Source organism: Notamacropus eugenii, chromosome 6 (assembly GCF_028372415.1).
Source record: "Notamacropus eugenii isolate mMacEug1 chromosome 6, mMacEug1.pri_v2, whole genome shotgun sequence".
Lineage (NCBI taxonomy): Eukaryota > Metazoa > Chordata > Mammalia > Diprotodontia > Macropodidae > Notamacropus > Notamacropus eugenii.
Window position 1 is genome coordinate 45,984,958 of NC_092877.1, and position 23,551 is coordinate 46,008,508.

Sequence of the window (23,551 nt, forward strand, 5' to 3'; positions counted from 1 at the left end):
CAGCCCAGGGACAGAGAAGAACACTAGACAAAGAGAAGAACAGAAATTTGAAGTAGGAGAGAACATTGTCAATTAAAGAAAGAACTGACCCCTGAGCTGAGCCTTGAAGGAAGAAGATTGTGAAGGTTAAAAAAAAATTCGACTTCTGAGTGTAGCAAATATGTTGGCTACTAGCCACATGTGCAAGGCATGGGGTGGGGCAGGGGGCTGGGGAGGATTGGTATGTTTGTTCTTCATTCTGGAAAAGGTTTATGGCATCAGGAAGGTGATGTGACTAGCAAACGAACTGGATTTAAGTGAGGAGGGACTATACAAGGTCATCAGCCTCACTTTCTCCTCCGGAGCCACTGGGGTCCAGTGACCAGATATAGATCAAGATGACTGGAGATGGCCCCACAGATGGTATCTCTGGCAAGTTGTGGTATGATGTGTGTGCTGCCCAAACATCATTTCTGCTTCCACTAGTGCTACCAAGGTTATGGTGATGTGAAACAAGGCTGGCACAGGCAACAGAAAGGAGTCACTAATGTAACATGGGTAGCCTGGTGAATTAGCAAGATTACTTTGGCAGCTATGTGAGGAATGCATTGTAGAAGGGAAAGAATGCAGGCAGTGAGACCAATATTAGCAGGTCATTATAACAGTGCAGGTGAGAATCGATGAAGGTTGAACCTAAGCTGGACATAGGGAATGACATTCAGAGTTATTGCACAGTTGGGATTGACAGGATCTGGCAATGACTAGAGGAAGGAGGGAGGGCTGGGTGGGAAGGTAAGAGAGAGAAGAATAAAAATGACTAAGTTTTCATGACTGAGTGATAAGGATGGTGATACTATTGTCAAGTCCTGAAATAAATCAAAGTCATGAGTTGAGGAATAAAGTGTCTTGAATTGAGATAACAGGGTAGCTAACCTGCCACCCTGGGGGATGTCCCATGAATGCAGAACACAATAGATTTCCCAACTCCAAGACCCTGCAAAAGCTTCTTATACCTTTAAGGAAGAGAGGTGAAGGAGGTAGTATGAGGTAGCAAGGCCTGGTCATGAGACCTCAGGCACCCTTGGCAAACTGAGCAAGGAAAATAGCTTCATTCTAGTTGTTTTACCCTTCATGCTATGAATCCTACTGGAAGGGGTCAAGGACATCAGAAGCTGAGATCCAGTTTAAGCCAGGGAACTTTACCAGGTAAATCTCTGCATGGAAGGGACTTAGAGTGTGGTTCAGCTCAACCTCATCAAGAGTAAATAGCTTGAGTACGAATGTAGACAGTATTGAAATTCTGACCTTACTAGGATCATTAAGGAGTGGCAAGTAACCCTTGGTATTAAAAATTTTCTGTCATTAGCAACAAAAATAGGAAGCCTGGACCCCCGGGAAGGTTTGCGTGTGTATGTGAAGGTGATGGATCTGGGGAGAAGATAAGATCATTTTAATTTTGGCCTCAGTTTCTCCAGCTATAAAGCCAGGGAGAAGGAAACAAGCATTAATGAAGGAAGCTTGACAAATACCTTATTTGATCCTCACAATAAGGTTGTGGTAGGTGCTTTAATTACCTACATTTTACAGATAGGGAAACTGAGATAGGCAGAAGTTGTGACTTTCATCGAATCACCCAATTAATGCGTCTGATCTCAGATCTTCCTGACTACAGGCCCAGAACTCCGCCACCTGTTGTTGTTCAAGTTGTTTCAGACTCTCCATGACCCCATTTGGGGTTTTCTTGACAAAGATCCTGGAGTGGTTTGCCATTTCCTTCTACAGCTCATTTATTACAGATGAAAAACTGAGGTAAACAGGGTTAAGTGACTTGCCATGTGGGTCACACAGCTAATAAGTGTCTAGGGCCAGATTTGAACTCAAGATGATGAGTCTTTCTGATTCCAGGCCCAGCACTCTATCCACTTCACCATTTAACTGCCCTGTACCACCTACTACTCCATAAAATGAGGAAACCAAAGTAGATGATCTAAGATCCCTGTTAGCTATAATTCCTGTGACCCCAGGTAGTAATTGAACTCAAGGGTGTAGATGTGATCATCAAGGGAAAGAGTATAAATGGAAGAGGGCCCCAGAAAAGGACTTTGGAAGACACCCCCATTTTTACGAAGTAGGAAGAAGAGGAGGATCCAGGGACAGAAAATGAGCAGTCAGACCAGTAGTGGGAGACACTAATGACATGGAAATAAAGGCAGGGAGAGCCCCAAGAAGGAGGCCATGTTCAACAGTGTTAAAAGCTTCAGAGAAGTCGAGGAGGAAGAGGACTGAGAAACTACCACCTGATTTAGCAGTTAGGAGATAATACTGGTGATTTTAAATGGAGGAGTATCAATAGTGGTCAAATCAGAAGCCAGACTACAAAGGGCTGAAGAGGCAGCTAGTACACTTCAGCAGGAAAAGAGAGAAAAGATATAGGATGATAGCTTGAAAGCATGGCAGGATCTGATGAAGATTTTTTTAGGATATGAGATGCCTGAATTTTTGCAAGTGGTTGTTTCCCCTACTAACTAACCCTCTCAACCACGAAAGGGTAGGAAGAAAACAGAAGAGAGGGTTAATGAATGATGTGTAGCCCAGATCCAGTCACAAAATGCTCCCCTGCCAAAAACAAATGTGGTCCAAGTTCAAGGCAGGCTTTGTGAGCCAACATCCACTCAGAAATACAACTTATGATCAGTTTACCAATATTTTAACTGTACAGCCGCAAAACACACTATTTCAAAGCAAAAGACATTTAATTAAACAGCAGAGCAAAAGAAAGGACAACGAATGCCCTCCTCCCCACATACATAGGCTTCCTATTGCTTATCATCCCACCAATGAGAGAGGGAACATAGGAAACACACTTAGCTAGGAAACATACATATAAGAGGTACATACATGGGAAACGTGCATAGCCAGGACCACTTGTACTCCTAAGGTGGCATACCTTTGGATGGCCCCAGACCAGCAGGGAAGCCTGGCAAGTGTCATCCAGCTGCGGATGCCTAGCAGCACTACTAAACCATTCTCTGCTGACCCATCTGGAGCGGCTCTCTACGGTACCTCGAAGGATCTCTGCTACCACCTAGCTACCATGTACCACAAATTCCCTTTTTCCTATTTCCGAGAGGGGTTTTCTGGCTTTGTTAGCACATAATGCCCAAAGCAAACTCCCTTTTGGTTGTCATCCTGTGGGCAACATCCTCTAAAAGCTGGCACTTAGGACAAAACATGAGCTTCAGGAGTGCCCTCATCAGGGCAGAGTATGGAAGGACTTTCCTCCTTATTTCTGGAAGCCTGTGTCTCAGCCAAACGGGGGGTGGGGCAGGACGCTGACTGTTACTGGATGCAGCCCAGCTTTGACAGCTGCGTCAACCCTAACCTGTCAAAATGCCCGTCAGACCTCGTGCCCTGTCGCTTTAAAAAGCGGAGGCCACGCCCCCTGGAGGGACTCCCAGACCCAGCGCCAGAAACACTGTCCAGAAAGCGAAGGAAGACTCGGCCCGGTTTGAGCCTCCGTAGCCCCCGTAGCTCAGCAGGCGGGGGCGGGGCAGCGTCACCAGCCGGAAGTGGCGCGAGGTTCCGGCCGAGGTCCGCTTGCTGCCGCCGCCCGCCTGCGCTCCGGGAGCTGATGTGACCCTCGCGCCCCGCCTAGTCCAGGTGAGTCCCCGGGACGTGGGAGGCGGATTCTCGCTCTCGTGCGCCACGTCATGCCCTGGCCGACCTCCGGGAGGTGCCCGACTTCCTCCCGCGGCTGCCCGTAACTGTCGCGGTGACGTCGCGGTGCCGGGCCCGGCGCAGACGGAGCCCCCGACGCCCCCGCGTACGAGGCACGGCCATCGCGACGCTGCGGAACGAGGGGGGCAGCCGCTTTTCCGAGCCTCGGCAGGCGGGTGTGCGGGCCTGGGACTCCCGGCGCTGCCCCAGGGCTTACGCAGCGTGCCCCGAGAGCCTGCCTTGGGGGGAAGGGCGCGCAGCCGGGCCCCGAGATCCCTCCGCCGGGCCGAGGAGGACGGTGTCGTGTCTGCATCGACTGCAGGTCTGGGCCTGGGAGATCGTTTCCCTTCTCTGTCCCCTCCTCCCAGCCCAGGCCTGGGAGCCCGGGCCCAGCCCGCCCCTCGTTCTCTTATGGAAGCAGCTGCCGATTCTCTCAGCACCCTGCGGGGAGAGGATGCTGCCTCCAGGTTGGGGGATGTGGCCTTGAGGTACCGTCTCTGGGCCTGTGCGCTGCCCCGGCCTCCCTCCGGGCCTAGCCGAGAACCACGCCCCTCCCCCTCCCCGATCTCCCCCCCCCCCCCCCCCCCCCCAGCAAAGGCTGCCACGTGACGCAGGATGTCGGCCCTACACTGCTTTAATTTCTCATCGCCTTTTTGACGATCAGTAGAAAAGATGAAAGCCAGTGACCTTTTTGGGGGGCGGGGGGAGTGGCTAGCTGGGCAATATGTGTTGATATCGTTTTATTTTAGAATTAAGAATAAGACCTGTCTAGATAAAATAGTCATCAGTCTTATGCATCGTAACCCTTGTTCTCAATCTTCAATGCTTATTTGATGCATTTGTCTTTTTTGGCAGGACAGTCTGTGTTGTTCTCCAGGATTGTGGGCCAGTGCTGGTGAAGAATGAGGACTAATTTTTGATGGGTTCTAGATTTCTTGGCTTGTTCTTTCCCATCTTTTTATGTGGAAGGCCTGCCCTAGTGTTTATTTCCTCCTTTCCCTTTGGGGAAGTGAGCATGTCTCACTGCAGCCTTTGATAGGATGCTAAGGTGGATGCAAGTGAATGCCTTTTTGCACCCAGCTCTGAAAATCCTGTTGACTAATAATCTAGTGGAGCATATTGGGCCTGTTAATTGAAGCTCTGAGTGAGGGTCCTGGTAATATAAAACTCTAATTGTCTGAGTTCCTTTCTGTTCCAATTTCTCTGTGTGCATGTAGAAAATGAGGTTGATGATACTGTTAACAGCAAGGTGATAAAGAGTAAAAACGGAGAGTAAAGAGAATTACTGGCACGTTGTGGTCATAAAATAGAATTAGAATACTATGTGACAGTGTAAATGAGCCAGCTTTTCAAAATCATGCAGATCTGTTTCCTTTACAGCTTAGTTTTTCCCCCCTCCATTTAGTTTCTTTTTTCCCCCTGTTCTTTGTAAGGCTAATAAATTATGCAAGGCCATAAGCTTTTAGATTAACCCATATTGGTACCAAAGAAACCTGTGGTGCAATAGAAATCTTGTGTATCTGAGCTTTTGGCTCATGGCTGAAATGGCTTGTTCTGGGAAAGAGCTAGCTGTTGCAGTGATAACCTGATTACCGGAATATCAGGCAAGAATAAATATCTGAATGAAAAGTGACATCTGGTGTCTCAACTTTGATCTTGATCTTCTTAGTGTTGGGACAGTTTGCTAAATTTTCGGTGACCTTTATCAGTATAAATAGATCACATTCTTAAATCTTTTAATTATATCCCCCTCATCCCACTGTACTAAGGTGATGTGAATATCTGCCAGGTGTTCTTACACAGAGATTCAGTAATGGTAGGGCAGAAGGAACCTTAAAGATGTTCTTCATTCGATGAAGGAGAAAACGTATTTTACCCAGATTCTTTGCAAAGTCTTTTAAAAAAGAGAAAGAGAAGACAACTTGCTGTCTGGTTTTCTTTAGATTTGGCTCAGCTTTTTAGATGATTGTCTTAGCTTGGGCAACTTTGAATAACTCCCTAGCTATATAACTTGACCTTCTTTGTCAGAAGTGTTTGTGCTTACTCTGCCCCTTTGGGGATAATGAAGCACCTAGAGAAGAGAGGAGATTTCTTAGCCAAGATTCTCTTCATTGGCATTTGAATATCTAAAAAAATCACTGTTGAAATGTCCATGCCTATATTAGAATTGGATTTAGCCCTCTGGACTGAGGAACCTAAAGAAAGCCCAGTATCTGACCTCAGCATTATATGGTAAATCAAGAGTGGAGACCCATTCCTGTTCCTAGTTCCTTGTTTTCAGGAAAATGTGGTGTCAGACCCTTTAGCATGTCTGAAGCACTTTCATCTGAGGAAGGGGAGAGGCAAGCTTTTATGTTAGCAGGATCAAAGACCAGAGTTAGCGGGATTTGAGATCTCTGGGTTAGTAAACTGAGCGTATAATAACCACACTGAAAATGTAACTAACATATGTGGTGTAGCTGGAACCAGCATTTCCTCCCTACCTTCCTTTGGCCTTCTTGACTGCATTAAAGAAGTAGCTGCATTTTGCTCAGACCAGCAGTAAGAAGCACTTATTTTTGTGAAATTATCCTATTCCAGAATGATTTACAAAGTGACATCACTGAGTGGTGTGATGTTTGGGTCCCTGGAGGTTGCTGTGGCTTTGTAAGGTCCCCAGGGACCCTGACTGGGAGGAACCGATTCTGAGTGGGCAGTGCAGACGGCCCTTCTGTGAAGCTTAGCCAGATGTCAGGGGTCTATGACAGAGAGAAGCTAAGGTACTGCTGAGTGTTTGCCCCCCTCCCCCCCATACCCGTTCAGTGCCTGGTTTTCCTTGTCAACTCCCTCAGCAAAGAGCTCAGGACTTTTTTTTGCCTCTTCCCCTTCATACTCTTTCTCCACTGTTTCACCTTAACCATTTGTCACATCTTGCGTGGCTTCTCCTTACTCCCTTTTCTCATCTCTTTGTTTTCTCCACAGTATTCAGGCTTCAGTTGGCATGCCTGGGAGTAAGGATGCATTTTCCAATGAACCGTATAGAAGTAATGCTCATTAAGTTGTGTTATGGAAGCATTTCCCAGGCTGTGTATGTGTAATCCTGATGGTATGCACCTCATGAACACATGGGTTTAATGAGAAAATGATGGTGTGAATGATATTTTTCTCTTCAAGATTATGAAATATATCAAATGTATTAAAATATTTAATGTGTTATTATTCTCAATTCTTAATGTATTAAGATATTTAAGTGGTGCATGCTTCATTGTTTGCGTGAAAATAGGTTTAGTTTTCTTTTGTTGTTAAAAACCTCATGTTCTCCTTTTATCTCTGTTTTATTCCCTACCCCTAATTTGTCCCACCAACACCAGTGGGACTTCATCTGTCTTTCAGTCCCCAAAATGCTTTAATAGCCGGCTTTGTTTTGGAAATGCAGCAGTAGGAGTAGTTCCTCCTAGTCCCTGGTAGCTTGTTGATTGGCCCCCTGCCTAGGAGAAAGGGCCTTTAAAAAAATAGTATTTTTTTTCTAATTACATGTAAAGGTGGTTTTCAACATTCATTTTTTATAAGATTTTGAGTTCCAAATTTTTTTCCCTCCCTCCCCAAGACAGTGAGCAATCTGAGATAGGTTATACATGGGAAATAATGTTAAACATAGTTTCCACGTTAGTCATGTTGTCAAAGAAGAAACAGAACAAAAGGGAAAAACCACAGGGGGAAAAGTCAGAAATCTGCATTCTGACTCCATAGTTCTTTCTCTGGAGGTGGATAGCATTTACCATCATGAGTCTTTTGGAACTGTCTTGAATCATTGTATTGCTCAGAAGAGCTAAGTTGATCATCCCACAACGTTGCTGTTACTGTGTACAGTGTTCTCCTGGTTCCGCTCCCTTCACTCAGCATGTAAGTCTTTCCAGGTTAGAAAGGGCTATTTTTAAGTCAGTCCCTCACCTGATGTTCTGAATGCAGAACAAAGAGTAGGTGCTGCCCTACCTGTGTGGGCACAGAGGTTCCTGATAGTTTTTCCCAAGGGTTGCAACTGTGGAGTCAGAATGTTGAGTTAATTAAGACTTAGGTTCTTTGGCAGAGGCAACATGAGATAGAGAGCAGCACTTAGGGGGAACAAGAGATCTGGATTCAGAAACTGACAGATGTCTCCCAGCTGTGTGACTGTAGAAAAACCACCTAACTTCTTTGGAGCCTCAATTTCCATGTTTGTAAAAGAGATATAATCATATTCCCATGGCCTCTTTCACAGGGCTGTGAGAAAACACTAAAGTACCATATAAATGTGATAATATTTTCAGTTTGTTTCCTAATGTGTACCCCAAAAGAGATGAGCTGTGTCATCTTAGAGGGGAAAGGGTGGGGAACCTGTGGCCTTGAGGCCACATGTAGTGCTCTAGGTCCTCACGTGCATCCCTCGGCCTGGATTCAAACTTCACTTAATAAAAGGATTTGTTCTGTAAAACTTGGACTCAGCGTAAAGGCTGCACTGAAGAACCTAGGTGTGGCCACATGTGGTTCCTCATCCCTGGTCTAAGGTAGATGACATGATAATCCAATTTGCTGATAACACAAGGCCATGAAGGAGAGCCAGCATATAGGATGACAGAGTGGGATACAAAAATATCTGAACATGCTGGAATGATAGGACAAAACTAATAAGAGAAAAATTATTGACTATAAAGCTCTACACTTTGACAGAAATTCGTGCTAAAAAAGCCCCAGTGGTTTTAACGAGCTGTAAACTCAGCATACGTCAGCAATGTGTCCTAGCAACCAAAAAAATCTAATGTAATGTCAGGATGTGTTACTAGAGGCACGGGGGATGGAAGGAGGCACGTGGTGGTCCTGCTGTCCTCCTGGTCAGGTAGTATCTGGAAAATTGGATTTAGTTATGGACACTTGATTTAAAAAAACTATATCTTTGCTTTGATGTCACCTCTGTTTTCAAATATAATTTCTCTTCCTCCTTTTCTCAACCATCTATAGCTTACAACAAAGAATAAAACAGAAAAAAAGAACAATTTAGCAAAACTAATCAACACATCAGCCTAATCTGACACTATGAGAAGTAGTGTCACATCTGCAAAGGAGGGGGAGGGGTATCTTCTCATCTCTTCCTCAGGGCCCTCAGCCTGATTATTGTAATTAAACAGCATTCAGTTTTGGGGTTTTTTTTCGCATTTACTGTTGCCATGATCATGCATGTTATTTTCCTAGTTTTCCTTGCTCTCCTCTGCTTCATTTTATAGTATGTCTTCCTGTGCTTCTGAATCCTTGCTATTCATTGTTTTTAATAGCACAGTAATGTTCCAGTATGTTCATGTACCATTCTAGGCACTGGATTTAAAAATTCATAATTGATTGATGTTTTTAAAAAATGTCACTGTCACTTCACTCTGATCTAGTTCTTCCTAAAAAAAAAATCCTCCCTTGTAAACAAAGAAATATAAAGAAAACACCAACCACTGACTATGCATGATAGCGTATACTTCATTCTGTATATGTATATATATATTTTACCGCTTCTCTGCTTAGAGGTGATGAACTTCATCGTCAGTCTTCTGACTTCAGGATTGACAATGACTTCGATCACAGTTCTGATGTCTTTTGGTGCTGTTTTTGTTTGCGTCACTGAAGCCATCGTGTAGATTATTTTCTTGGTTCTACTTCTGTCACTCTACATCAGTTCAAACAAGCCTTGCTGAGTGTCTCTTAATTCTTCATGTTTGCTGAACGTTGGAGCATGTCCTGAGGAAGACAGCCAGAAGAGGGAGGATTTGAAGTCTGTTTTTTACTAGCATCATTTGAAGCAATGCACAAGAGAAGCCTGGAGTTGGAGAGGATATCTCTAAGGCTAACTCTGAGTATTTGAGGGCTGTCATGTTGAAGAGGAATTGGATTTGTTCTGTTTGACCCCAGAAGGAAATTGTAGAGAGCTAGAGGTAGGTGTGTGTAATGGAAAACTTCCTGGCAAGTGCCAGTTGTGGGGAGGGCTGCCTCCTTGGGGAAGGAGTGAATGACTGCTTGGAGAGAACCCTCTTCAGCCATGGGTTGGACTAGATATCTTCTGATACATAGTTCAGCGTTAAACAAAATGGAGAGGACCTTTCCCCTTTCTCATTAGAGAACATCAAGCAGGATTGCTGAATCCTTTCATTTCATGACATTTCATCAGCAAGGTGAGGTGCAGTCTGACTGTTACTATCCACAAATGCACCTCATGTATTCCACCATTCATTGTAATCACACTGCCTGGTAGAACAAGTTAGAATACATGCTCTCTCATTTTGAATTGAATAATCTATTAAGCACCAGATTTTCCATGACTCGAAATTCAAGTTTGAAATGTTCTGTGAATTAATCTCTCTTCTTGTGCCTGTATAGACATAAATAGGTATATTTCTCTATCATTACTTTTTTTCCCCATGAATTTTCTTTTTCTTTTTTTTAAACTGTGAAATGATTCCATTTATGGAGACTGAGAATGTAACCCTGTAAGACTTCCCTTCTACTCTTCAGAAGCAATAATGCCAGGGCTTATTGTTTGATTGCCTTTGATTGGTTAATTGGCTAGTGCATGGTGTTGCCTTTTAGCAAGAAAAATAAAGATTGGGGCAAGTGCCAAATCTTCCAACTCTTCAGTAGTCCTACTCTCAGGGATGTTATCCTGTCTTTACAAAAAATGGTCATGCTTTCCCTGAAGCCCTTCAGCTTCAGAGTGTCACTGAAATAAATCTGGTCAGCAGTAAAATTAATTTGTTTGTGTATGGATAGTAACTAGCATTGGTTTTCTGGCCATCTGTCACCTGGACATCTCTTACCTGATCTTTCTGCTCATCTCTAGTATTCCTTGATATTACATGATGATCATAAGGCACCTCAAGGTCCAAGTGCATTAACAAAGATTCAGTTGTGTTCAGTATCATTGTATTGTATTGTGGAGATTGGTCATAGGATATATGGTAACTCAGATGATTTGAATAACCAGAACATGCCATTCCTCAAGCCTGCCAGATAACAGGGAGTTTATAGTTTTGGTGATTGAGACCCCTCCTGGATACAGTGCCTATACCCACAGGTTCTTCACTGACAAGGATTACCAGAATCAAGAATAGGTACAACAAGAATGTCATGGGAAAGAACTCTCCTTTCCTGATAGAATAGCAGAGTTGGCTGCCATAATCTGTGGATTCTTCCTAATACTGTCTCATACCAGCAAGGGCTTAAAGACAAGGACTTCCTTGACTTCCAAGCCAAGGGTTTGTTTTCTCCTGACTTATGGGGTCATGTGCCTGAGATCTTTAAACGAGGAAACCAAGACCTTCCAGTTATTGGATGTTATGTGATTCTCACATAGAGTTTCTTCAGTGGAAGAAGAAGGAGGAGAAGAAGAAACTTTTAAAGAAAGCTAGAGTGCTGCAGGTTGACTGTGAATGTGAATTATGCTAAGGGAAAGTGGTAATTGATCAACATTCGATTCACTGTCAGCAAGCATAATCTGCTTCTTCCACTGGGATAGCTGAACAGCCCCTGTTCCTTGAAAGAAAAGAGGTGAGGGATATTTCTCTTCTTTGGGAACAAAGCTTTATTTTGGAAGTTAAGTCTGAGAGCAGCTTCCACCTCCTGCCCTGTGACTTAGTGGATTTGGAGCCTGGTCTCTTCACTGGATGTTCAGATGCTGTCATAGCTCACCTGGATTGGGGAAGAGCATCCGGAGCATTGGAAGAATTGCCTTCTAGCTAAGTTTTCCTTAAAGACAAGGACTTCCTTGACTTCCAAGAACAGAAATCTCTCTGGTCAGCCAATAAGCATTTTCTGAGCACTTACTCTTGTGCCAGGCACTATGTTAAGCCATTGTTGGGGTGGTGAAGTGCTGTCCTGAATTCTGCTTTCTTGTTTGTGTTGCTCCCGAGGCAACCTTTCTTGTCCCCAAACAGCACTTTTTTGCACTCTCCTTAAAGATGGAATTGGCAACTGTTTTGTTCCCACACTTCTGATAGAAAGGTTGGCTTCATGCCTGTTTTCTGGGCTCGAAGCTAAGAAGCCTTGTTTTGGTCAGACATCATTTCTTTGAATGAGGAAGCATTCTTCTCTTCCTCCATCTCCTTTCCCGCTCTCTTCAGGATTTCCCTACGTAAATTTATCTTATCATTTTGCTTTGGGATCTATTTTGCTTTTGTATAGAGTATTTTTATATTGTCCTTCTTAGAGAAGCTGATGCAGAATAAATAAAACCTAACATTATTGCTAATTAACTGGGTGGTATATTTTGTTATGTGCCAAGTTTCCTGTAATGGGTTGGTCTGTATGGTTGGGTTATTTTTTTTAAAGTCCATCACAATAGGTGGAAGCCACTCATTCTTCATCTACCCTTTTTTCAGTACCTGGCACCAATTCTGGCCCAGTCACTTGTGATCCATGGCTACTGTGATAATATGCCGAAGATTTCCAAGCAGAATCTGCACGACATCTACATTCTCAACCACAGCCAAGAACCAAACCAGGAAGAAATGGCCCACTCAGACCCCACAAGGTTGTGTTCAGAGTCCTGAAGAGATCAGCATTAAGCCTAAAGCCGCTGCCACTTTCAAGCTCTTGAATCCTCCAGGTTCCCGAGTATTGTACAGTCCCCTTGCCTGTAACAGTACTAAAAGAGTGGCCAGAGGTAGCAGCACAAGACATGGTGAACAAGGTCCTCCCGAAAAGGACACCACTAATGTTACTGAAAAGCAAAACATTTACTGCATCCCCTCTTCTCAGGGAACGCCAGGGACCAGAAACGCTTTCTTGGATTTGGAGACCCGTGAGACTTCTGTTCCTCGTCCTTGTGTGGACGAGGTAATGAAAGATGACGTTCAAGAAGCTGATGTGGAAATTTTCAACACCTTTGAAGACCCTAGAGTATTCCTCAAGCTAAGGCCTGAGTACCAGCATCATAGTTACAACAAGTCTGAGGCTTGGCAAGCCCTGTCCATTGAGGAGGGTGAATTGATTTTACACAAAGTGACAGTATTGCAAAGTAATCTTCAGCCCCGAACCATCGCTGACTACTTTGACAAATTGAGCTCATTGCCCATGGAGCAGCATTCTGTACTCTTGTCCAATATCAAGTTTACAATGCTGTGCCAATTAAGCCTAAACAAGATACAACTCTTTGAAGCCTCAGACCTAATAGATATTTTGAAAGCATTTGTTCGATTGGGGATCCCTTACACCCACCCAATGCTACCTGTATATGAAGGAGAATTTTGCCGTCGAGTATGGGGGATGAACCTAGATGAGCTTTTATTGGTGGCTGACTTGTGGCGATGCTTAGGCCGCAGTGTACCAGGCTTTTTGAAGATATTTTTCAGTTATCTTAACTTGCATTGGAAAGGTCTCTCTTTGTCCCAGCTGGTTCACTTAATTTATATCATAGGTGAAGGTCGGCAGGTGCCTCAGGACTTAATTCAGAAATTAGAGTCATTGGTTCTCAAGTATTTGGATTTACTTAATTTAGAAGAGGCTGGCACAGTCTGTTTAGGGTTCTTCAAGACAAGTAGCAGTCTTTCTGAGTACGTCATGCGCAAAATTGGGGACAAAGTTTGTGCCCAGATGCAGCATTTGAGCAACTATGCCCTAGTGAATATACTTAAAATGTTTCGCTTTACTCATGTTGATCACATCGATTTCATGAAACAGTTTGGACAGATTGCCCCTCAGCGTATCCCTTCTATGGGGGTCCAGGGTGTCATGCACCTAACTCTTGCCTGCTCAGCCTTACGCTATCTGGATGAAAGGGTCATGAATGCTGTAGCTGCTTCATTACCTCCCAGGGTGGCGTATTGTCGAAGCAAAGATGTGGCCAAAATTTTGTGGTCTTTTGGAACCTTGAACTATGAGCCACCTAATGCAGAAAACTTTTATTCCAGCTTTATAGAGGAGATTCACAGAAAGATGCCTGAGTTTAGCAAATTCCCTGACCACTTGTTCACCAGTTTGTTAGGCTTGGCATTTGCTGAACGCTTTCCACTGGATCTTCTTGATTTTGCCTTGAGTCCAGCATTTGTTAGGCTCTCTCAGGAGAGAAGTAAGTTTGAGCTCACCAAAGAATTGTACACTCTTGATGGCACCATTGGGATTGAGTGCCCAGACTACAAAGGCAATCGTCTTAATGGTGAGCTACAGCGAGAGGGGGCAGTAATGCTATGGAATTTAGCAAGACAAGATATGACCTCCAAGCCTGAATTCTTAGAAGCTCTCTTTTTACTTCAGACTATTTTAGGGGGACCCCAGTATATCAAACATCATATGATTTTGCCTCATACACGATCATCTGATTTAGAAGTTCAACTTGATGTCAATAATAAACCTCTCCCTTTTAACCAAGAAGCCATACCAACAGACATGACTACCTCTCACCTGAAACACATGGGAGTCAGTCTTACAGATGATTTGCTGACTCGACTTTTAAAGGGAAGATCCAGCACACATCATCAGGCTGAGTCAGAAGATAGGGTAGAGAAGAGGCCACTGTCTCCAGGTGGCTTTTTGTCCAGAGGAGGGCCCCCAGAAGTGGCCACTCTGTGTTCCTTAACAGGGCCACAGGCAGGGGTATCAAAGTTGGCCATTCAGGTGACAAATAGGAACCAATATTGCTTTGGCTCCAGGCACCTGCTTGGACTGCACAGCATGAAGAGGAGGCAGCTAAGAAGGCTCGGGTACATCGTGGTGGAGCTGGCCTTCTGGGAGTGGTTTCCTTTAGTCAAACGGACTCGCTCAGAAAAACTCTCCTATCTTCATGAGAAGGTGTTCAATTCTGGCTTCTGAGGCATCCAGGGATCTGCCCGCCATCATCCTCACAGGCCAGTTAATAGGCAGCATGCTGTCCTCAGCACTTAGAAATGAAAAGTGGAAGTGAAACATTATGGGAAAATGAGTAGCCTAGAGCAAAGAGGAAATAATGACCTTCCCGGGAAGGTTGAAAAAATGCATTTACCAGAATTAGTATTAATATTACCTGATTATGCAAGTGGATATTTGCTTGGTGGTATTACCATTACATCAATAAATGACTTAAAGTTATCCATCTGTCTCCTGTTTCTCTCTTGTAGGCTAGATATTGTGTTTTCTTGTTTATCTTCTGGGACTTGTTTCTGTGTTTTCAGAGGGAAAATATAATGAAAGCACTACAGTTCATACCCAACTTATTTTGGCTTGCAGATATCTTTAAAATGTGAGCATGAACCTAATGTTTATTTAAAAATGTAAACATGATCTTAATTTTCTAAGTTTTCTCATATCTCCTTTTGATCAACTGGTGAAACCTATGGATCCCTTGGCAGAATAATGTTTTTAAATGCATAAAACAAAATACAGAGGAGTAGGAAAAAAGCTCGTATTGAAATTTTTTTCCATTCAAATTCATGGATTCCTTGAAAAATATCCACAGACCTCAGATTAAGGATCCTGCTGTCATTGGCCTCCAGCATCCTCTAGGGGCAGCATTGGTGATTATAGTAACTTTCTGCCAAATGTGTGGCCCAAGTATTTTTTTCTAGAATCATGGAATTGCCTTTTTAAAGGTAATACTAATAATTGCCATTTAGTGCTCTGAAGTTTACAGAGCACTTTACGTACATATCTCATTTGAACCTCACAACAATTTTATGAGTTAAGAAGTGCAGATACTATTATTTCTTATTTGCAGGTGAGGAAACAGAGTCAGGTGAAATTGCTTGTCTCTGGACACACCAGTAAGTGTTTAGAGGTGGAGTTTGATGCAAGGTCTTCCTAACTCTAAGACCAGTACTTTATTGGCTGTACCATACCATATTGCCTGTACTACCCATTAAGAATTTGCCATACATAACTCCCTGCACGAGGCAGACATTGGGGAAGACTTCAGAGGTCATGTGACTACCCTTCAGGCTCTTACTGTCTAGAGAGAGAAGTTATTTGTATAAATAAATATACTGCTACTGTATATCAAATAGGATATATTAAGGCTGAAGAGAGGTTTGACCAAGGTGTTTTTATTTTGTCAGCCAGTAATCATTTGTTTAGTGCCTGCCCCATGTCAGACATTGTGCTAAACATTGGGAATAAAAAAGAATTAGAGGTCAATTGCTGCTCTCAAAGAGCTCACAGGGAGACAACATGCAAAAGAACTGTGCGCAAACGAGCTATATGTAGTATAAGTGAAAAATAGTAGATTATTTCCTTTTAACAGTGCATTTAAGAGACATCCCACCATACCAAGTATGGTGAAAAGAACTGTAGACTTGGAATTATGAGAGCTGGGTTTCAGTCCTGACATTGGGTAAATCATTTAACCTCTGGATCTCATTTTCTTAACTCTGTAAAATGGGAATAATACTTGTGCCTACTCTCTGCTTCTGTCTGTGTAAGAATATAAAAATAGTGTGTTAAGTGTTTTGTAAACCTTATTGTCTTACTGTAAGCTTACTGTAAGCTGCTATTATTTGTCACAAACACAATACTGTTAAGCACCTAAGAGAGATAGAAAGTTTAGGACAGTGCCCTGCCACTGGAGTTAGAGCTGACATAACTCACATTTCCATGACCTTGGTCTTAAGAAGTCAGTATTTCCTCAGTCCTGAGATTTTCAGAATCTTCAGATTTTGAAGAAAATAGGCAGTAATTCCATTAACTAGGCTTATATGGAGAGCTGGAGGTAGTTATCTAGACATCTAGCTTCATTGAGTAATAAACCGAGACCCGTCCTTCTTCCCCCAAAGTCCCTGCTGATGGGGAAAACAAAAATGTTGATTTGGGCCTGAACTATAGAAGTGGTTTGTCTTCATATCCCAATTTACTCGATATTTGTTTGATCATTCCCTTCTTGGCTCTGTGTGTATGTATGTATGTATGTATGTTTACACACCAAGACTTATATCTATGCTAACATACCTGATCTTTAGCTCTTGTTTTCCAAGTATTGGTTGGAATGATGTGAAGAAGGGACTGCAGACATATAAAGCAAAACAAAACTATAGATTTCCAAATGAAATCAAAACCTTTTCTGCCTAACAACTTGTGGTTTCCCTTTGAGATCAGATTTGCCAGAAGAGAGTTTCTCTAGAGTCCTCATTGCCGGAGATCGATATCATGGAGTCATAGAGGTAAAGCTAGACGGAACCTCAGAAGTTATCTAGCCCCATCCTCTCATTTTACAGGTAAGGAGACTGAGGCCAATTGGCAGAATACTGATCCGAGCTAATGATATTTTATCTCTGCTGGGCATGCAGTGTCTGCTCATTATCTGGTGAAAAACAGAGACTGTTAGTGTTGCTTTAGCTGGATTCCTCAAAGCTTTCTCTTCTATGAAAATTTCCTACCCAGGAGCTCCTTTTGAATCTTGTAGATGGTGTTCTGGGCCTAGAAAATTCGGGTGACATGGAAAATAACAGGATCATTCATGAGTCCAAACCGGTGATGTTTAAAGAATACAGGTCAGAATGATGAAAACATCAGGTTTAAAGATTTTCCCCATAGGAAAGGTCTCTGCTTCAGTGAAAAACTTAGTGAAATGAAATCTTAGTCTTTTAAATATCAAACAACTTCCTTAAGTACCATCAGAATGGTGAGGTTGCCTTATGTCTTTATGTTTTCCTTTAATTACTTCCTTCTTGGAATTGTTCCTCCAGGAAAGAAGTTTAGAAATAAAACCATTTTACTGCCCTAAGAATAAAACCATGTAGTTGAGGGGCACAGAATGGAGGTTGCTTTAAGTTTTTAAAATATCTTTATATTGATTTTGATAAGAGCTCTCTAGGGGAAAGGTGTGAATTTTGTTTTCCTTATATTGAGGTATAGATTGAACTAGGTAGGCCCTGAGGTCCCTTCTAACTGAGAATCCATGATTTTGAGGAAGTGAGATTGTAAAGTAGGTTAGGGGCCCTTGAGTGCAATAAATTTATACCTTATTCTTATTGACAGTAGGAAACCTTGGAATAATTTAGAGTAAAGCATTGAAGTGGTCAGAGCTGTGCCTTAAGATTAATTTGTTAACAGGAATGGATTGAAGAGGGTAAGACTAGGAACACAGAAATTGGTCAGGAGGCTTTGGCATATGGTAACAACCTGAACTAGTATGGTAGCAGTTAGGATGGGGAGGAGAATCATTGTGCTCCTGAGGTAGAGTTGGTGCGACTTAGTAACTAGGTGTGTGTGTGTGGGAGGGCAGTGAGGGGGGGAGGGACAGAAAAGGGGAAGATGCAACAGTTTTTGTGAGGTTATGAACACAGATGATTGAGAAGAATGATGATATTGACAGAAGTCAAGGAGATGAGCCTATTTTAGAGGAAAGGATGAATTGGATTTTAGTCATGGTGAACTTGAGGTTGTAGCAGAATATCATGATGAAAATTTTATTCAGTTCTACAAATATTGTTAGTTACCCGCTATGTAGAGAACCACTGCTCCATGCTGGAGGAGTTATTAATGAGGCATTGTTTATTCCCTTGTGAAATGTAGACTCTTGTAGGGGAAATGTGACCCATGGGCAGATAACTGGTTTACAAAATAAAATATAGAGCGTAAGAGGTGGAGAACAAACTGTTCTGTGAGTCTGGGTGGCAGGCAGGGACGGAGAGTGTCCAGAGTGAGGGAGGGGAGGATGCTCTTGCTGTACTCTACCCTGCTTATACCACAGTTGAGATGTTTTGTTCACCTCAAGGCATCACATATTATTCTCATATTTATCATCTTATTTTCCCCAATTACATGTGAAAATAATTTTTAGCATTTGTTTTTAAAATTTTGAGTTCCAAATTTTCTTTTCCCCTCCCTCTTTCCCTACCACCCTCATTGAGAAGGCAAGCAGTTTGATATAGGTTATACAAGTGTAGTCATGCAGAGAATATTTCCATTTTAGTCATGGAAAAGAAAACAGACAAAAAAACCCTGAGAAAAATAAAGTTAAAGAAAATACACTTCAATCGGTATTCAGACTCCATCAGTTCTTCCTCTGGGAATGGAGGCATTTCTCATCCTAAGTCCTTCAGAATTGTCTGGGGTCATTGTATTGCTGAGAGTAGCTGAATTATCCATGGTTGATCCTCTTATAATACTGCCATTACTGCTGTTCCCCTGGTTCTGCTCATTATACTTTGCATCAGTTCATACAGGTCTTCCTAGGTTTTTCTGAAACTGTCTTGCTCAGCATTTCTTATAGCACAATAGTATTCCATTACAATCACATACCACAGCTTGTTTAAACATTTCCTCAATTGATAGACGTCCAGTACTTTGCCACCAGAAAAGAGCTGTCATAAATATCTTTACACATATATGTCTTTTTCCTTTTTGTTTTTTATCTCTTTTGGCGTACAGACCTAATGGTGGTATTGCTAGGTCAAAGGGTATACATGGTTTTATAGCCCTTGGGCCATAGTTCCAGATTGCTCTATGGAATGGCAACATGTTTATTTTTTTTGAAGATCTTTTTAAAAAAAAATATTTATTTTTTTAGTTTTCAACATTCATTTCCACAAAATTTTGAGTTCCAAATTTTCTCCCCATCTCCCCCCTCCCCCCACCCCATAATGCCTTGCATTCTGATTACCTCTTCCCTCAATGTACCCTCCCTTCTTTCACACCCCTCCCTTCCCTTATCCCCTTCTTCTCTCTTTTCCGGTAGGGCAAGATAGATTTCTATGCCCTATTACCTGTATTTCTTATTTCCCAGTTGTATGTATAACACATTTATTAAGTAGCTTAAAATGTATGATTAACTTTGAATGACTTAGCTATTCTCAGCAATATAATAATCCAAGACAGTTCCAAAGGACTTGATTAAAAATGCTATCCACATCCAGAGAGAGAACTGATGGAGTCTGAATGCAGATTGAAACGTATTGTTTTTCACTTGATATATTTTTTGTATGTTTTTTCTTTTGTCTTTTGTCTATGTATTCTTTCACAACATGACAAATACAGAAATATGTTTTGCTTGATCCCACATGTACAGTTTATAACAAAATACTTACTGCTTAAGGGAGGGGGAGGAAGGGAAGAGAGGGACAGAATTTGGAACTCAAAATTTTTAAAAACAAATGTTAAAAAAAGGGGGGAGTCAAAAATGAAATTCCTGCCTTCAGGAAGCTTGCTTTCTGCTGGGGAGAAACATTGTGTGCACAATGATAGGATAGATTGAAAGAGTGCCAGCGGGGGGGGTCAGAGAAACCTCAAAGGAGACAATGGTTCTGAGAGGCAGAGATGCCAGGGAGGAGGACAGCACTTCTGAGTGTACGGTGAGAAGGAGACGGCATGTTGAGAGAGCTGGGAGTCTAGCATTGCTGGAATGTAGAATTCATTGGAAAAGATGATCTGAAATAAGGCTGTAAAGGTAGATAGAAGTCAGATTGTGAAGGGTTGGTGTTATCCTGTAGGCAATGGAGAGGCATCAATACAACTGAAAAAAAAAAGAAAAAATGCAGTCCCTGTCACAAACATAACCAAATGAAAATAAATCCATACATTTACCATGTACAAAAGTCTATTCCTACACCTATTCCCAGTCCATCACTTCTGTTAGAAGGAAGGTATCATGCCTCATCATTGGTCCTCTGTTGTAGTTGGTCATTTTAAATTGTTCTGGTTCTGCTTACTTCATTCTGCATTAGTTCATACAAATCTTCCTGGGTTGCTGTATGACTTTCTGTTCCATCATTTTTTTGTGGCACAATAATGTTCCATTCATTACCTGCACCATCATTTGTTTAACTATTCTCCAGTTGATGGGTAAGCCTTTTGTTTCCAGTTCTTTGCTACAGCAAAAAAGGGCTGCTACCATTAATTTGATACCTGTGGATGGATCTTTTTCTTTCTTTGATTTCTTTGGGGTTTAAAACTAGTAATGATATCACTGGGTCAAAGGGTATATATACACATCTTAGTGACTTTGGAGGACATAATTCCAAATTACTTTCCAAAAATAGTTGAACCAGCTCACAACTTCACAAACAGTTCTCCTGACCTCCTCAAGCCCCTCCAAGAATTGGCATTTCCCATTTTTGTCATCTTTGTCATTCTGCTAGGTATGAGTTGTTGTCATTTGCACTTCTCTTTTAATGATTTGGAGCATTTCTTCCTTGGAGAACAACTTGCTCATATCCTTTGACCTTTTATCTGATGGAGGAATGCTTGTCATTCTCATGTTTGAATCAGCTCTATATATATGTCTTGTATGCATATATATATATATATATGTATATATGTCACTTTTACTGAAGACTCTTACTCTGAAGATTTTTCCAATTAATTGTTTCACTTTTAATTTTAATTGCATTGATTTTGTTTGTATATAACCTTTTAAATTTTATGTAATCTAAAGTGTACATTTTATCTTCTGGTGTTCTCTCCATTTATTTGTACTTTGAAATTACTGAAATCTTCCTCTACCCATAGCTGCAGAATATATTTTCTTCCTTATCTAATTTGTTTGTATCTAGATCATATAACCTTTTGGAGCTTATTGTTAATATGTGGTTTGAGACCTTGCTCTAAGCTTAATTCTTGCCGGACTGCTTTCTAGTTTTCCTAGCAGTTTTTTTTGCAACTTCATAATTGTTGTCTTTGGGTTTATCAAACACCACATTTCTGTTGTTTGCTTCTGGATGTTGGGTTTCTGATCTGGTCCAACTTTTCTGTTTTTTAGCTAATGCCTAATAATTTTGGTGGTTACTTTTATATTTCATCAGAAGCATTTTCTGCATCTCTTGTCATAATCATATAATTTTTATCTTTATTATTAATATAATTTATCATGTTTTTAGTTTTTCTGGTGCTGAGCCAATCTTGCATTCTTGTTACAAATCCTACTTGTTCATAATGTACAGTCTTTTTGTTGTATTTTGTTGATACTTTATTAAACATGTTTGTATTTATATTCATTAAGGTAAGAATCTTGACCTGGATTCAAAAAACCTGAATGGGAAAAAAATATATATTTTTATTAACCCTCTAAATGAAATTTAGCATTCATTTACTTTTTCTGAAATTTGGTCATTTAAATTCCGTTTCTTGTTCTGTTAATCTATGTATTTTATACATCCATTTTATTATCTCTTAATATAATTAGGCAGAAGTGGTTGGACAATTTTCCATTGTTTCTTCATTTGTAATTTGTCCTTTTTCATTTTTTGATATTGACAGTTTGATTTTCTATTCTTTTTAATAACAGCCTAGCTAATGGCTTATCTTTCATCGATTCGTGTATTTTGTCTTTACATGGCCTAGGTTTCCTCTGTATTCCTCCCGTTTTCCTTAAGCGTGGTTTAATTGGCAGTTCTCTTAGTGTTTTTATCCTAGCTCTTCTTCTCTGCATGCTTTGAGATATCTTCTCAAAATTTGGTCCATGTTAGATTACGCCTAGTTTAACATCTAGTTTAATCTGTTGTTTCTTTCATCTTTCAGAGGAAAAATTAAAAATTGGGCAACTCAGGAATTGCTGTTTCTTTGCTTCTGGTGGAGAATGATCTCCTGCAGATATCCAGATAATTGAAGTTCCCTGTTCACCACAATACCATTCTTCCTTGCCCTTTATTCCTTTGATTTTCAGTGGGTTGTGTTTTCCCAGGGTCGTCTGTCCCATCCTACCAAGTCTTAGTGGTGACAATGAGAATCATTTAGCTTCTGATTATTTTGCAGTTTAGATTTGATGTCACCAGTCACCAAAGAAGTTCTTCATCCCTCATCTCTCTGGGAAGTCATTAAGTGAAAGGCTAGTCTTTGGTTTGAAGGACAAAAGTTAAAAGTTTGATGCAAACAGGTCCTCTCTCATCTAGGGACTTTTCCTTAGAATGGATTTCCATTGATGTTAGCCCTGAGAACCAAGATGGCCGGCTCCTTGGGGTCCCACTTCCTGGGAGGGCTACTGGCAAGCTGAGGGTGATTCATTCCGCTTGTACTTGCTGCAGTGAAAGTGCTCACCAAGGGCTGGTTTTCTCCTGGGATGGACAAGTAATCCCATCTGGAAGGAACCTGAAGTGTTGTGCTCCTTAAAGGCTGATGTGCTGACTTGACTGAGTTGGTGTGCTAGCATTTCCTCCCCCTCTTTGAGGTTAAATGTTTTTCTCTTATTTGAAACGGAACCTTTTTTTCTTTCTTCTTACTCACCTGTTTGATCCAAATTCTTTTGGATGTGGAACTGTCTGCATTCCTTTTCATTAACTTGTCATCAGACTTGAAGCCAGATTTTAGAACTCAGCTTGTGTCTACCTGCCTCTTTGCCTACAAGGAAAGATGCTGTGTTAAAAGTAGCATGTCCATCCACTTTTTTGAATGCACTGTTATCTGATTATTTAATTATACAGAAGTGTGAGGAGTTCAGGGAACTGAGAATTAAAGGGGAAAGGTTTTGTTTTGTTTCTTCTCAATAAGTACAGATTGGAAATACCTGGACCAGGCCCTCAGTTTATACATTTCCTACCTTGTATTTATTTTGCATGCATTTTGTGTGCTAGCACATGTATTTGTCTTACCCCATAGGATGTAAACTCTTTGACAGCTGAGACTTTTACATTTTTGCTTTTCTGTTTTCAGGGCCTAGCACGGTGCATGGAACAGGGTAGAAGGCATTAATAAATGTTTTTGGATTGATTGAGATGGCACATGCACAGGACCTTGCAGGGGATAAATAGGGCTGGGATAGGATGGAGGCAGGGGGTTAGAGCATTCCAGTTTGGGAAGTGAGGCCAATGTGAGCAAAGTTTCAGAGGTGAGACATTGTGATCAGGGGAGGATGCTAAGTAGGCTTATTTGAATGATGTGGAAGGTATATATTGTCACAAAAGAGAAAAAAGAGTTGGAGAGAGAGACATTGGATCCAGATTGGAAAGAATTTTTTTGTTTCAATAGAGCA

General features: G+C 41.6%; 2 protein-coding genes across 8 annotated transcripts in view; both read left to right on the forward strand.

Moving 5' to 3' along the window:
- The first annotated feature begins 3,541 nt into the window (after window positions 1–3,541).
- Window positions 3,542–23,551, forward strand: part of UBOX5 (U-box domain containing 5) — a 32,390-nt gene continuing 12,380 nt past the window's right edge. For 2 of the 6 annotated variants that reach the window (XM_072619779.1, XM_072619783.1), the window contains exons 1-2: window positions 3,542–3,639; window positions 16,744–16,862. The gene's annotated coding sequence lies outside the window, so the exon portion shown is untranslated. Of the gene's footprint in view, window positions 3,640–3,887; window positions 4,019–16,743; window positions 16,863–23,551 lie in introns of those variants that run through there. The other 4 variants (XM_072619780.1, XM_072619784.1, XM_072619781.1 and 1 more) reach the window with 3 other exon arrangements.
- FASTKD5 (FAST kinase domains 5) lies at window positions 3,552–14,748 on the forward strand. 2 transcript variants are annotated; one of them, XM_072619769.1, is made up of 2 exons: window positions 3,552–3,639; window positions 12,066–14,748. In XM_072619769.1, exon 2 carries the CDS (start codon window positions 12,103–12,105, stop codon window positions 14,491–14,493), a length of 2,391 nt encoding a protein of 796 aa, XP_072475870.1. In that variant the 5' UTR covers window positions 3,552–3,639; window positions 12,066–12,102; the 3' UTR covers window positions 14,494–14,748. The 2 variants fall into 2 exon arrangements, with proteins under 2 accessions (XP_072475870.1, XP_072475871.1); XM_072619770.1 differs by lacking the exon at window positions 3,552–3,639 and adding an exon at window positions 3,934–4,018.

What these genes read in the sequence shown, in the direction of transcription:
- FASTKD5 (XM_072619769.1), top strand. Translation starts at nt 12,103, where the DNA reads ATGGCTACTGTGATAATATGCCGAAGATTTCCAAGCAGAATCTGCACG.